General features: G+C 43.3%; 1 protein-coding gene across 2 annotated transcripts in view; it reads right to left on the reverse strand.

Moving 5' to 3' along the window:
• Nucleotides 1–13,583, reverse strand: part of FGD6 (FYVE, RhoGEF and PH domain containing 6) — a 68,962-nt gene that overhangs the window by 10,147 nt on the left and 45,232 nt on the right. For both annotated transcript variants that reach the window (XM_020815704.3, XM_078394834.1), the window contains exons 10-13: nucleotides 11,187–11,245; nucleotides 5,826–5,897; nucleotides 4,805–4,873; nucleotides 4,125–4,208 (exon numbers count right to left, since the gene is read on the reverse strand). In XM_020815704.3, the coding sequence (XP_020671363.3) occupies nucleotides 4,125–4,208; nucleotides 4,805–4,873; nucleotides 5,826–5,897; nucleotides 11,187–11,245 (284 nt within the window). The remainder of the gene's footprint in view (nucleotides 1–4,124; nucleotides 4,209–4,804; nucleotides 4,874–5,825; nucleotides 5,898–11,186; nucleotides 11,246–13,583) is intronic.

The following is a 13,583-nucleotide window of genomic DNA, read 5'->3' on the forward strand; positions in this document are numbered from 1 at the left end:
GAGGCCTCAGCAGGCCCCGTGGGTGCCTCCCCCCCGCCACCTTTGCTGGTTTCCCAGGCCTCCGGAGGCCTCAGCAGGCCCCATGGGGGCCTCTCCCAGCCACCATCGCTGGCTTCCCAGGCCTCCGGAGGCCTCAGCAGGCCCCGTGGGGGCCTCTCCCAGCCACCATCGCTGGCTTCCCAGGCCTCCGGAGGCCTCAGCAGGCCCCGTGGGTGCCTCCCCCAGCCACCATTGCTGGCTTCCCAGGCCTCCGGAGGCCTCAGCAGGCCCCGTGGGTGCCTCCCCCAGCCACCATTGCTGGCTTCCCAGGCCTCCGGAGGCCTCAGCAGGCCCCGTGGGGGCCTCTCCCAGCCACCATCGCTGGCTTCCCAGGCCTCCGGAGGCCTCAGCAGGCCCCGTAGGGGCCTCTCCCAGCCACCATCGCTGGCTTCCCAGGCCTCCGGAGGCCTCAGCAGGCCCCGTGGGTGCCTCCCCCAGCCACCATTGCTGGCTTCCCAGGCCTCCGGAGGCCTCAGCAGGCCCCGTGGGTGCCTCCCCCCCGCCACCTTAGCTGGTTTCCCAGGCCTCCGGAGGCCTCAGCAGGCCCCGTAGGGGCCTCTCCCAGCCACCATCGCTGGCTTCCCAGGCCTCCGGAGGCCTCAGCAGGCCCCGTGGGTGCCTCCCCCAGCCACCATTGCTGGCTTCCCAGGCCTCCGGAGGCCTCAGCAGGCCCCGTGGGTGCCTCCCCCCCGCCACCTTAGCTGGTTTCCCAGGCCTCCGGAGGCCTCAGCAGGCCCCGTGGGTGCCTCCCCCCGCCACCTTCGCTGGCTTCCCAGGCCTCCGGAGGCCTCAGCAGGCCCCATGGGGGCCTCTCCCAGCCACAATCGCTTGCTTCCCAGGCCTCCGGAGGCCTCAGCAGGCCCCATGGGGGCCTCTCCCAGCCACCATCGCTGGCTTCCCAGGCCTCCGGAGGCCTCAGCAGGCCCCATGGGTGCCTCCCCCCCGCCACCTTAGCTGGTTTCCCAGGCCTCCGGAGGCCTCAGCAGGCCCCGTGGGGGCCTCTCCCAGCCACCATCGCTGGCTTCCCAGGCCTCCGGAGGCCTCAGCAGGCCCCGTGGGGAGTCCCCCACCACCACCATTGCTGGCTTCTGAGGACCTCCAGGAGGCTTTTGACCGGTAAGGTGCTGCTTTTTACTTTTTAAAAAATGTTCTGCGTGGGAATTGGAGGGTAGATTTGGGCTGGGAGTATGTTTCTATGTTGCTTTGTGTTTTGGTGATTTTTTTGCAGTCCCAGCATGGGACTTGCTCTGTTTATTTATTTTTACTTTATTTTTTGGTATTTAAAAATTAGTTGCTGCTTTTTACTTTTTTTAAAAATGTTCTGCGTGGGAATTGGAGGGTAGATTTGGGCTGGGAGTATGTTTCTATGTTGCTTTGTGTTTTGGTGATTTTTTTGCAGTCCCAGCATGGGACTTGCTCTGTTTATTTATTTTTACTTTATTTTTTGGTATTTAAAAATTAGTTGCTGCTTTTTACTTTTTTAAAAATGTTCTGCGTGGGAATTGGAGGGTAGATTTGGGCTGGGAGTATGTTTCTATGTTGCTTTGTGTTTTGGTGATTTTTTTGCAGTCCCAGCATGGGACCTGCTCTGTTTATTTATTTTTACTTTATTTTTTGGTATTTAAAAATTAGTTGCTGCTTTTTACTTTTTTAAAAATGTTCTGCGTGGGAATTGGAGGGTAGATTTGGGCTGGGAGTATGTTTCTATGTTGCTTTGTGTTTTGGTGATTTTTTTGCAGTCCCAGCATGGGACCTGCTCTGTTTATTTATTTTTACTTTATTTTTTGGTATTTAAACATTAGTTGCTGCTTTTTACTTTTTTAAAAATGTTCTGGGTGGGTTTTGGAGGGTAGATTTGGGCTGGGGGTATGTTTCTATGTTGCTTTGTGTTTTGGTGATTTTTTTGCAGTCCCAGCATGGGACTTGCTCTGTTTATTTATTTTTACTTCATTTTTTGGTATTTAAACATTAGTTGCTGCTTTTTACTTTTTAAAAAATGTTCTGGGTGGGTTTTGGAGGGTAGATTTGGGCTGGGGGTATGTTTCTATGTTGCTTTGTGTTTTGGTGATTTTTTTGCAGTCCCAGCATGGGACTTGCTCTGTTTATTTATTTTTACTTCATTTTTTGGTATTTAATTTTTAAATATTAAATAAATTAAATAATTTTAATTTTTACTTTTTAAAAAATGTTCTGGGTGGGTTTTGGAGGGTAGATTTGGGATGGGATGCATGTTTCTATGTTGCTTTGTTTTTTGGTGATTTTTTTTGGCAGTCCCAGTGTGGGACTTGCTCTGTTTATATATTTTTATTTTATTTTAATTTTCAGTATTTAAAAATTAAGTGCGTCTTAACGTCCGGTGCGTCTTATGGAGCGAAAAATACGGTAACAGCATCCAGGAAATCAGCCACAGTTACTAAAAGCCTGCCTAAAGAAGTGGGTCTTTAAACTCCATCTCTCATGGGAAAATAAGGCAGAGCTTGGAAAAATTACTTTTTGGGCTAGAGCTCTCAGTCCCTCCAAGCTATTTGTAGTCCAAATAAACTAATTTTCCCAAGTTAAGCTTAAGAATATGTAATGGCACTTGACTATATTCATCCCATTACCTTTCTCTCCCTTTTCCCCTTAGCAAGATCGTTAAGACATGAATCTACCTGTGTGTTTTTTTCTTTCTATATACAGTGGTGCCCCGCATGACGACGATAATCCGTTCCGGGAAAATCGCTGTTAAGTGAAATAGTTGTCATGCGAAAAGCCTTTCCCCATTGGAATGCATCGAAACCCGTTTAATGTGTTCCAATGAGGAAAATACCTGGTCGTCCAGCGAAGATCGCCCATTTTGCGAGCACCGATCAGCTGTTAAAATGGCTGCCCTGCGAAGCATGGGTCCGGAAAACACAGAGCAGCCATTTTAGGAAGCCAACGATCATCGGAAAAAATTGTCTTGCGAATAAATGGTCTGCAGAATTCCCCCACAGAAATGACTGTTTTGCGAATCACTATAACGATCGCAAAAAGTCATCGTCATGCAGTTTCATTGTACAGCGGGGTCATCGCCTAACTAGAGTATTTGATTGAGACCAGGGAGACCCAAGTCAAAATCTTCATTTAGCCACAGAATCTACTCACAAGGTTGCTGGGAGCATGAAAGCAGAAACTGTGGATATGCCCCAAGTGCCTTTGAAGAAACAGTGGATAAAAGGATAACACATTGTGCAGAATCGTACAGTGGTGCCTCGCTTAACGAGTGCACCGTTTAACGAAAAATCCGTATAGCGATCCCTTTTTGGGGATCGCTATACGGATCAGCCCCAATGGCCGCGGATGGCCCGAAATGCCCCCCTGCAGCGTTTTCGCGACCTCCGTAAGCAAGGGGAGGGCGCGAAAACGCTGATAGGGGCCATTTCGGGTCATGCGGCGGCCATTTTGGAGCCGCCGATCAGCTGATCGGCGGCTCCAAAATGGCCACCGGAGCGAAAACATCGCTGGAGGGGGTAAGTTTACACACTTATTGGAACGCATTAAACTAAGTTTAATGCGTTCCAATAGGTTTTCCTGCCCCGCACAGCGATGTTTTCGTATAGCGAAGGTTAATCCGGAACGGATTAACCTCGCTATACGGGGCACCACTGTATTTAAAAAACACAAAGCACGATGCCCTCTAGATCTCTAGCTTGTAGTTGCACAAGTCACTGATCATCCAAATAAAAGCAATGTAAACTTGAGCACAAAGTGATAATGACTATCCTATTACACAAATGCTGGAGAAAAAATTACTGTGTGTGTCACTGCACATGAAACTATGTAGGAAAACAAAGAGGATTCTACCAATGTAAATGAAAGAAACTGGAAATAATTATTTTCAGTTTCTTCTGAAAAGCACGGCACAAGAAGGTCCAGTAGATAAAATGTGGACTCGCTAATCAGTGAACTGAAGATTGAATTCTACAGTAAAGGCCACAGAAGACTACAAAAGCTGATCTTGTTTGCCTCAGCATATTCTAGAGATGTTTGTTGGAGGGAATAATGTTGCAAGAATTCAAGCTACATGTTACAAGATATAATATAGCAAAAATGTCTTCACTCACTTTCATTCCCGCCAGTGACAGCATGTTGTTGAGTTTATACACTCCAGATTGCATAGGAGTTGTATATAACAGAGCATCATTAAACTGCAATACAAATATAGTCAAATTGTAATTGAGATTATATTATATTTAACACACACGAAATGTGTAAGCCATGTACAGACACGCATACACTCCGCTCAGAAAAGTACCGTATTTTTCCGTGTATAAGATGCCCCCGTGTATAAGACGACCCCCACTTTTCTAACCCAAAATTAAGAAATCTAAGTGGGGCTTAGCAAGTGGAGGGGAAAGCAAGGATCAAATCCCTGCAGGATCACTTTGATCCCTGCTTTCCCCTCCACTTATTTTTGTTCTTTCCTCAGCTTGCTTCCGTGTATAAGACGACCCTCAATTTTTAGTCTAAAGATTTTAGACAAAAGTATAGACTTGTACATGGAAAAATACAGTATATGGAAGGTACAGTCTGCCTCTCCTCTTGCCCACAGTGGGGCTCACAGCAATGCAATATGCTCTCACATGGCAACCTAAGTCTGTTTTCTCTCTTATGAACATCTTTGGAACCCCCATGTTGGCTACTGAAGATATTAGTCATGTATATTTATAGAGTGACCAGCTACAAAATTATTGCAAAATCATGGTAGTATTAGACATATAAAAAAATGCTTATGGCACCTTACCAAAAAAAACATTCGTGGCTGCATAACTTTTCTGGACAGTTTCATCAATGTTCCTTCTTTCAAAAAGACCTGGATATTCAAGCAGATAAATAAATGCAGAAGTCAGCTGCTGCAAGCAAGAACTCTAGCACAGAAGGGGGAGTTATTTAAAGATGTTATATCCTAATGAAGAGCCAATCAAAATATCAGGTCCTTGGAAGCGAGGAAGGAGATAGATAAAAATTGTTAGGAGTGGGACAGTTATTATTAGTAGGAAAATAATTCTGCATGACAAGGCTGCTATTGTTAACGCAAGCAGCAGAGGAGGAGACCTACTTCTGGCACAAGGAGGAAAGAAAGGAACAAATGCCTCAGATTTTAGCAAAACCAACACTGACAAGAGAAGGCAGACAAGGCAAACCTACAGTAGGTTGATCTCTGGATATAGATCTCTAGCTTGTAGTTGCACAAGTCACTCAGCCATCCTCAATGGGGACCCTAGCACCTTTGAAGGGAGCCACAGACTGGAAACAACACTTCACATACCATCTTATAAGGTTGGTTATGAGACTTACACAATTTTGATTTGGCTTATATTTTTTCATACATTGTGCTTATGGTCATGGTGAAAAAAAGGCTGAGAATGGCTGGTCTAAGTCAATTGAAGTGGCCTCCACATTTCTAGAACTTGTCAATCTCATACCTAATCAAGCTTCCACCAAATGGTAGAATACTAATTCTGGTGGTGGTTGCTTTGTCATCTCTCACACTATGACAGCATTCTTGCCATTGAAAGGACCATCATCACTGTCATGGTTAGACATGGGTGATGGAGACAAGAACTCAGATCTTAACCTGTAATTCAGAGTATGCAGTATACTGTTTTAGATTACAGATCGAAGAATTCCGCAGTAATTACGAGACTCAGGGAGTTACAATTCAAAGAACAAACTTTTAATACCCCTTGGAGATGTCACAAAAAGTCACCTTCAGAATGTTTTTTCTTTTATAATCTGATATTTATTGTCATTAATGAACTTACCCTTCCTGGCTGCACAATCTCACAATGGCCATTTAAACTGTATTGTATTCGCATAAGCTTCTGAAAGTTATCCTAGAGGATGAAAGTTTGAAATAATTGTAAATAAGCTGCTATGAGAAATATGCCACTGATAAAATCCTGGTTGATTGACTGACACAATTCTATTTAAACACTATAAACTCTTAGTTTAACTCAGCTCAACTCACAAATGTTTCAACCATATTTCCTTATTCTGAGAATATGAATGTAAAGCATATTTTCCTGACATTTAGCACAGGAGTTTTATCATATAATAACAGGCACACAGAACAATGGAGCTATGAAGCCATCAAGTCCAACCATTAAAAATGGGATTGAAAATAAAACAGTCAAACAGCCAATATTAAAATGCCATTATACAAAACGCTGGTAAGGCCGCACCTGGAGCATTGTGTACAGTTCTGGTTGCCACACTCAAAAAAGACATAGTGGAGCTGGAAAAGGTGCAGAAGAGAGCAACTAAAATGATGACTGGGCTGGAGCACCTCCCTTATAAGGAAAGGCTACAGCATCTGGGGCTCTTTAGTCTAGAGAAAAGGCACCTGAGGGGGGACAGGATTGAGACGTATAAAATTATGTAGGGGATGGATAAAGTGGATAGAGGGAAACTCTTTTCCTTCTCGTGCACTACCAGAACCAGGGGAGTTCCACTCAAATTGAGTGTTGGGGGAGTGAGGACAAAAGAAAATATTTATTGACCCAGCATGTTGTTAGTCTGTGGAACGCCTTGCCACAGGATGTGGTGATGGCATCTGATCCAGATGCCTTTAAATGGGGATTGGACAGATTCCTGGAGGAAAAGTCCATCGCAGGTTACAAGCCATGATGGGGATGCATCATCTCCAGGTCTAAAAGGAAGGTACCTCAAAATGCTAGATGCAGGGGAGGGGTATCAAGAGACAGGTCTCATGTGCTCCCAGAGGCATCTGGTAGGGTGTGAGGGTTCGTTATTAGGGGCTTCTGTCACACCCAATAAAGTACGAGACGGTTTAACTTCAACAACATGTTCTTCATTTATTAACGTTCCAACATTAACTGTAACTTCTTTGTGAACAGAGTCTAATGTCTCTTGCTGTCGAAACCTTGACTGCAAGGGTGTCCAAACATCATTAACAAATGGGTTTAGTTCATCAAACTCCCATGGTCCAGATAACACTTTCTCTACCACCGGAGGGGTCACCTCCTTCCCCTTCACCCGCTAATAGCGGTAACGTCTCTTCATCTCCACTCCAACCCCAGAGTGGTGAACTCCCTCTTGGACTGGCCAGCCATGGTCCGGGAGGACTCCCATCTTCTGGAGCTCTGTAAGATGCCATGTCTTCTTGGCCTCGATCTCTCTCACCACCGCCTCACGTTCTTCACGAAGACGGCGCCTCCAGTCCTTCGCATCCATCTCTCCCCAATAGGACGGATGCGGTTGTTGACCCCGGCACCTTTGCTGTTCAGCCTCCTCATGAGGAACCTTAACTTGTTCCCATTTCCCTGTCCAGGTATCCTGGACCCAAATCTTTTTCCCGGGATGTCCTCCCACTTCTCCCTTATATCTCCTGCCCCCGCCTCTATCGACCTTTCCCCTTTTCCCGCCAAATCTTCACAGTTTTGTACCGCCACGTTTAACCCCTTTATTCCCGAGACCAAGTCCCGGATATCTACCCCTTGATGTTTCTGTCCCTCTCTGTCTCTCAGCTCCTGCAGTTCTTTAGTGTCCACCTTCTTACTTTCCTTCCTAGGGGGGAGAAGGCGGAGGAGAGGTCTGAGTTTCCTTAGAGGGAGATGGGAGCGACGGCACTCCCACAAATGCTTCCTGGCCCTGTCTTGGGGTTTCACATGGGGCCACTGTAAGATACAGGAAGCTGGACTAGATAATAATAATAATAATAATAATAATAATAATAATAATAATAATAATAATAATAATAATAATAATAATAATAATAATAATAATAATAATAATAATAATAATAATAATAATTTATTGTCATTGTAAGAATATACACATACAACAAAATTCACAGACACCCAGAGACCAGACACATGCACACACATAAAATTCCCCAAACACTCCCCACCCACTAAAAGTCCCCCACTAAAAATACAAACATCTACACCGCAGGCCAAGTAACACAGTCCAACTAATTATTCACTACTGGTGGTGTTTAAGCTCATTATTAATTGCAATTATAGCTTTGGGATAAAAACTATTGAGAAAACGTGTGGTCCGAGTCTTAATTGTTCTATATCTTCTGCCAAATGGTAACAGTTCAAAAAAGTTATAAGCAGGATGGGAAGAGTCTCTCAGGATGCTATGTGATTTCCTTAGACAGCGGGATATGAAGATGTCATCCAGGGTTGGTAGCTGGAGCCCGGTGATATTCTGGGCAATTTTAATGGTTCTCTGTAGAGCTTTTTTGTCCGCTACAGAGCTACTCCCAAACCATGCCAGAATGCCATAGGTTAGGACACTCTCAATGGTGCTACGATAGTATGACAGAAGTAAATGCTGAGATAAATTTAACTTGCCAAGCATTCTCAGGAAATACAGCCTCTTCTGTGCCTTCTTCATTAGCATGTTGCCATTTATAGTCCATGAGAGGTCCTCTGAGATGTAAGTACCCAGAAATTTAAAACTACCAACTCTCTCCACTTCCTCACCGTTTATGTACAGTGGTAAATGTACATTTCTCTTCCTCCTAAAATCAATTATGAGTTCTTTAGTTTTTTTGATGTTAAGTGTGAGATGATTTTCTTTACACCAAAGTATCAACCTTTGTACTTCCTTTCTATAAGCAGACTCATTGTTCTTATTTATGAGCCCCACCACTGTCGTATCATCCGCAAATTTAATAATTGCATTGGTGTTATACAGTGGAGTACAATCGTGTGTACAGGGAATAGAGGAAGGGACTTAGCACACAGCCCTGGGGCGCTCCTGTACTTAGTATCAGGGTAGAAGAATGGTGAGATCCCATCCTTACTGACTGTGGCCTATCTGTCAGAAAATCCTTTATCCACATGCAGATCTCCTGAGGTAATCCCAGGTTGATCATTTTTAAAAACAACCTATTTGGTAGAATGGTATTAAAAGCAGAGCTATAATCCACAAACAACAGCCTCGCATAAGTTCCCTGATGTTCTAAGTGGCTCAATACAGTATGGAGTACAATGGACACAGCATCATCAGTAGATCTATTTTTCCTGTATGCAAATTGCCATGGGTCCAAAGAAGGTGGAAGACTAGCCTTAATGTAATCCAGCACCAATCTCTCAAAACATTTCATAACAACAGATGTTAAAGCTACTGGTCTATAATCATTGAGAGATACCACAGCTGACTGCTTGGGGACTGGCACTATAATAGATGTCTTCAGACAAGTGGGGACTGAACACTGCAACAAGGATAGATTGAAAATATCCGTAAAAACTCCAGCTAATTCTGCAGCACAGCCCCTTATAACTCGTCCCATGATTCCATCTGGTCCAGCTGCCTTTCGAACGTTAATATTCTGGAAAGCGCGTCTCACATCTGAAATCTGCAGTACTAGTGGTTGTCTGTTGTTGGTAGATTCTAGTGATGTATTATAGACAGTAGGTGCTGGAATAATGGTTGTTCCTGTTTCCACCTCAAAACGGCTGAAAAATTGATTTAACTGCTCAGCCAAAAAATCACTGCTGCCCTTGGCCTTATACAGCAGGGCTTATGTTCTTATAAACCCCTGTTCATTGCAGGAATCAAAATCAAAGTACAGTGGTGCCTCGCACAGCGAGGTTAATCCGTTCCGGATTAACCCTCACTGTGTGAAACATCGCTGTACGGGAGTAAAAAAGCCATTGAAATGCATTAAACTATGTTTAATGCGTTCCAATCGGCACGTTTACTTACCGTACAGTGATGCCGACAGCCATTTTCGTGCCCTCCCCTCGCAGAATGAGGGCGCGAAAATGGCTGCGATCAGCTGTCTGGCGGGTCCAAAATGGCCGCCGGAACCGCCAAAAGGGGCTGGGGCGCATCGTTTTCGCGCCCTTGGTAAGCAAGGGGAGGGCGCGAAAACGCTGCCGGAAGCCCCAAAATGGCTGATTGTCGGGTCGCAAAGCGAAGGTCGGTAAGCAAGCAGCTTACCGACCTTCACTCTGCGATTTCCCGCCTATACGGGCACCACTTTGCGATCACATTTGCGATCGCAAAAACGGCCTCGTAGAGCGAATTCATCGCTCTACGAGGCGCCCATTCTGTGAGGCACCACTGTATATTTAACAGATGGTTGTCTAATTTTCTTTTGAATCCCTCCAGCACTGGATAGCTCACTTCCTCACAAGTTCCATTGTAGTACTTCTCTAACAGGAAGGTTTTCCTGTATTAGAATGAAATCTGGCTTCATGTAACTTGACCCCATTATAAAGTGTCCTACACTCTGGGAGGATTGAGAACAAATCCTGCCCCTCCTCTGTATGGCAATCTTTCAAGTATTTGAAGAGTGTTATCATATCTCCCCTCAGTCTTCTATTCTCAAGGATAAACATGCCCAATTCTTTCAGTCATTCCTCATGCAGCTTGGCTTCCAGTCCCTGATCATCCTTGTTGCCCTCCTCTGAACTTTTTCCACTTTGTCTATATCCTTTTTTTAAATGCAGTGTCCAAAGTTGGACACAGTACTCAACATAAGGCACAGCCAATGCTAAATAAGAAGGGATTTCATGGGATTTGGAGACTATACTTCTACTAATGTAATCTAAAATAGCATTTGCCTTTTTTGCAGTCACATTGCACTGTTGGCGTATATTCAGCTTGTGGTCTACAAATATTCCAAGATCGAATTAGAGGAGTTAGGAGTTCACAGGGCTTCAAGCTGCAGCTTCAGTTCTACATAATTTTTCACACCATTTCCACTAAAAGTACTTCAATTAACAGATACTAGTTTTTAAAGCCTTTTTGATAGTCTAAAACTGAAGGGATCAAGTATATTCTCCTGAGAGGTAATTCCATAGGACAGAACTGTGGGTTGGCAGTTTGCAGCCTAATACTATATCTGCTTGCGTATCTGAACTTTCTGAGAAAATAAGAATTAAATGTATGATAACTCAAAATAGAATCTGCACAGTAGGGCCAAATTAATTGTATGAGAGTATGTAAAACACTTTGTGCCTACTGATACACTGTTTGTATTCAGGAAAATACAGAATAGGCACACAGACTTCTCAATATATTGCTGTATATAACATTCACTTGCCTGATACAATGACATTGCTAAAATTATATTAATATAAAACAGGTGAATGTTTAATTTTTTAAAACAATATATATCCCACAATTAAAATACTACTTACGCCCTGTTTCATAATGTCATTAGCATGGTTGGCCACCTCTATGACAACAGCAAGTGCATCTTAAAAGCAAAACAGAATTGTAGTTATTATACATTGTTTGTGGATCTGCAATAGCTTTAAGGAAAACATTTTGGCTGTGCTCAAACATCAAAATTAAGCAGATTTCTTTTTAATCTTTTTAGAATTCTGACTTATTGAGGACAAGCAAATGTCTTGGGGTACTGGTGTGTGCTACACAGTCACGAAGCTGCTTGGTGCCTGTTTGGAATTAAGCTATTGAATTGAATGCTCATTCACATTAAGCCAGAATTCAAAGGACAACTTGATAGCAAAAAGTGATCACCATTCTAGAGCAAGTACTAAACAGCAAGTTCAGTTCCCCACCACGTGCAGCCCTGGGCAAGCTACGCTATCCCCAGCAAAAGGGACTGGGAAATTACTTCCAACTACTACCTACCTAGAAAACCCTGGAAAGGCTCACCATAAGTCAAAATTAAACTGACAGGACATACAATTGTAATCAAAATTATTCAACTCCCATTACAAATCAGGTTTATTGTTAAAATTTACAGACTTTCAGCTGTTTGCAATGAACAAGTCAAACGAAAGCAACTGAAATAACAACACAATGAATGCTTCATGGCTTCCCCAAATTAAACTGTAAATGCAACTTTTAATGAATTCTGCAATCTCAAAATTATTCAACCCCCTTCATGGCAAACATCTTCAGCACTTAGTAGAGCACCCTACTGTTGTTATGACCTGCTGCAAATGAGATGCACAGCCAGACACCAGCTTCTGGCAGCATTCCTGAGGAATCTTAACCCATTCTTCATGACCAATGGCCTCCAGTTCGGTAATATTCTTATGTTTGCGTGCTGCAATGTCTTTCTTCAAATCCCACCAGAGATTTTCTATGAGGTTCAAGCGAGGTGACAGAGGACCACTGCAGAATCTCCCAGGACTACTTCTGCAACCAAGCCTTGGCACAATCTGAGGTAAGCTTGGGATCATTGTCCTGTTGGAAGATCCAATGATGTCCAAGTTTCAACTTCCTCACAGACGGCATGACATTTTTCTTCTAGGATTTCCTGATTCTTCAATGAATCCTTGCCTTCCATATGCTGCAGGATTCCATTGCCAAAGGATGCAAAGCAGCCCCAGAGCACCACCAAGCCACCATCACGCTTAACTGTAGGCAGATTGTTCTTTTCAATACAGTATATGCTTTATTCTTATTCCTCCAGACATACCGCTGATCCATTGGGCTGAAGAGTTTGTTTTGTTTCACCACTCCACAGAACAGAATCCCAAAAGTTCTGTGGCTTTAAAATATGATTTTGAGCATACTGGAGCCAACTTTTCTTGTGCTTTTGTAGTGGTGTATGTCTTGGAGTTCTGCCATGGAAACCTGCAATTAGTACATCCTTAGTGACTGTACAAACTGAAACCTCAGTGCCTGTTGTCACCAGGTCTTGCTGCTGCAGGGATTTTGCCATCAACTCAAGGATTTTTCTTAACCTGTCTTCTCAGAAATCTGGTTGCAGTCATTGATAGCTTCCGTTTACTGCCCCGTCCAGCTAGTGTAACCACTGTTCCTTTAACTTTGAACTTATGAACTATGCTTCCAATGGTATCTCTAGGAACGTTCAATGCAATTGCTATCTTTTTGTATCCTGTTCCTTGTTTGTGAAGGGCAATGATCTCTTTTTGGACCATTATTTTGACTTAACCATATTTCTAACATGCAGTCAAATGTGACACTCACCAAAACCCTAGCCAGTTCAGGTATTTCATGTATTCCAGCTCAAGCACACCTAGTACAACTATTGAAGCCCTTGATTTGTTGTATCAGTTATACTTGGGATAACATCTGTTTTGCATATTTGTGATGTTGTGAGGGATTCTCTTCAGGGGGACTGAATAATTCTGAGACTGTAAAATTCATTAAAAGTTGCATTTTCAGTTGAATTTGGGTAAACCATTTGAAGCATTTGTTGCATTGAGCTATTTCAATTGCTTTCATTTGATTTGTTCATTGCACATACCTGAAAGTCTGTAAATTTTGACAATAAACCTGATTTGTAAGGTGGGTTGAATAATATCAATTACAACTGTAATTATTATTTTAAAAGGAAATAATGGAGATTTATACTGTTTAATCAGTAGTGCACTATTCATAGTAAATACCAGAAAAATACAGACTGTGTAAAGATTTGAAATCTTCCAATTGTAAGATAATTGTAAGACTTAATGGGTCCTGGCAGCTTCTAGTTATCTCCAGTTTGAGGCAACTAGAAACTGCCAGGACCCATTAAGTCCAGTGATGGCTTCCAGTCATGCCAGCCTAACCAGATATTTTCTGGCTTTACTAGAAAAGTCACCTTCCCAATCACT

The sequence above is a fragment of the Pogona vitticeps genome, chromosome 5, assembly GCF_051106095.1.
Source record: "Pogona vitticeps strain Pit_001003342236 chromosome 5, PviZW2.1, whole genome shotgun sequence".
NCBI lineage: Eukaryota > Metazoa > Chordata > Lepidosauria > Squamata > Agamidae > Pogona > Pogona vitticeps.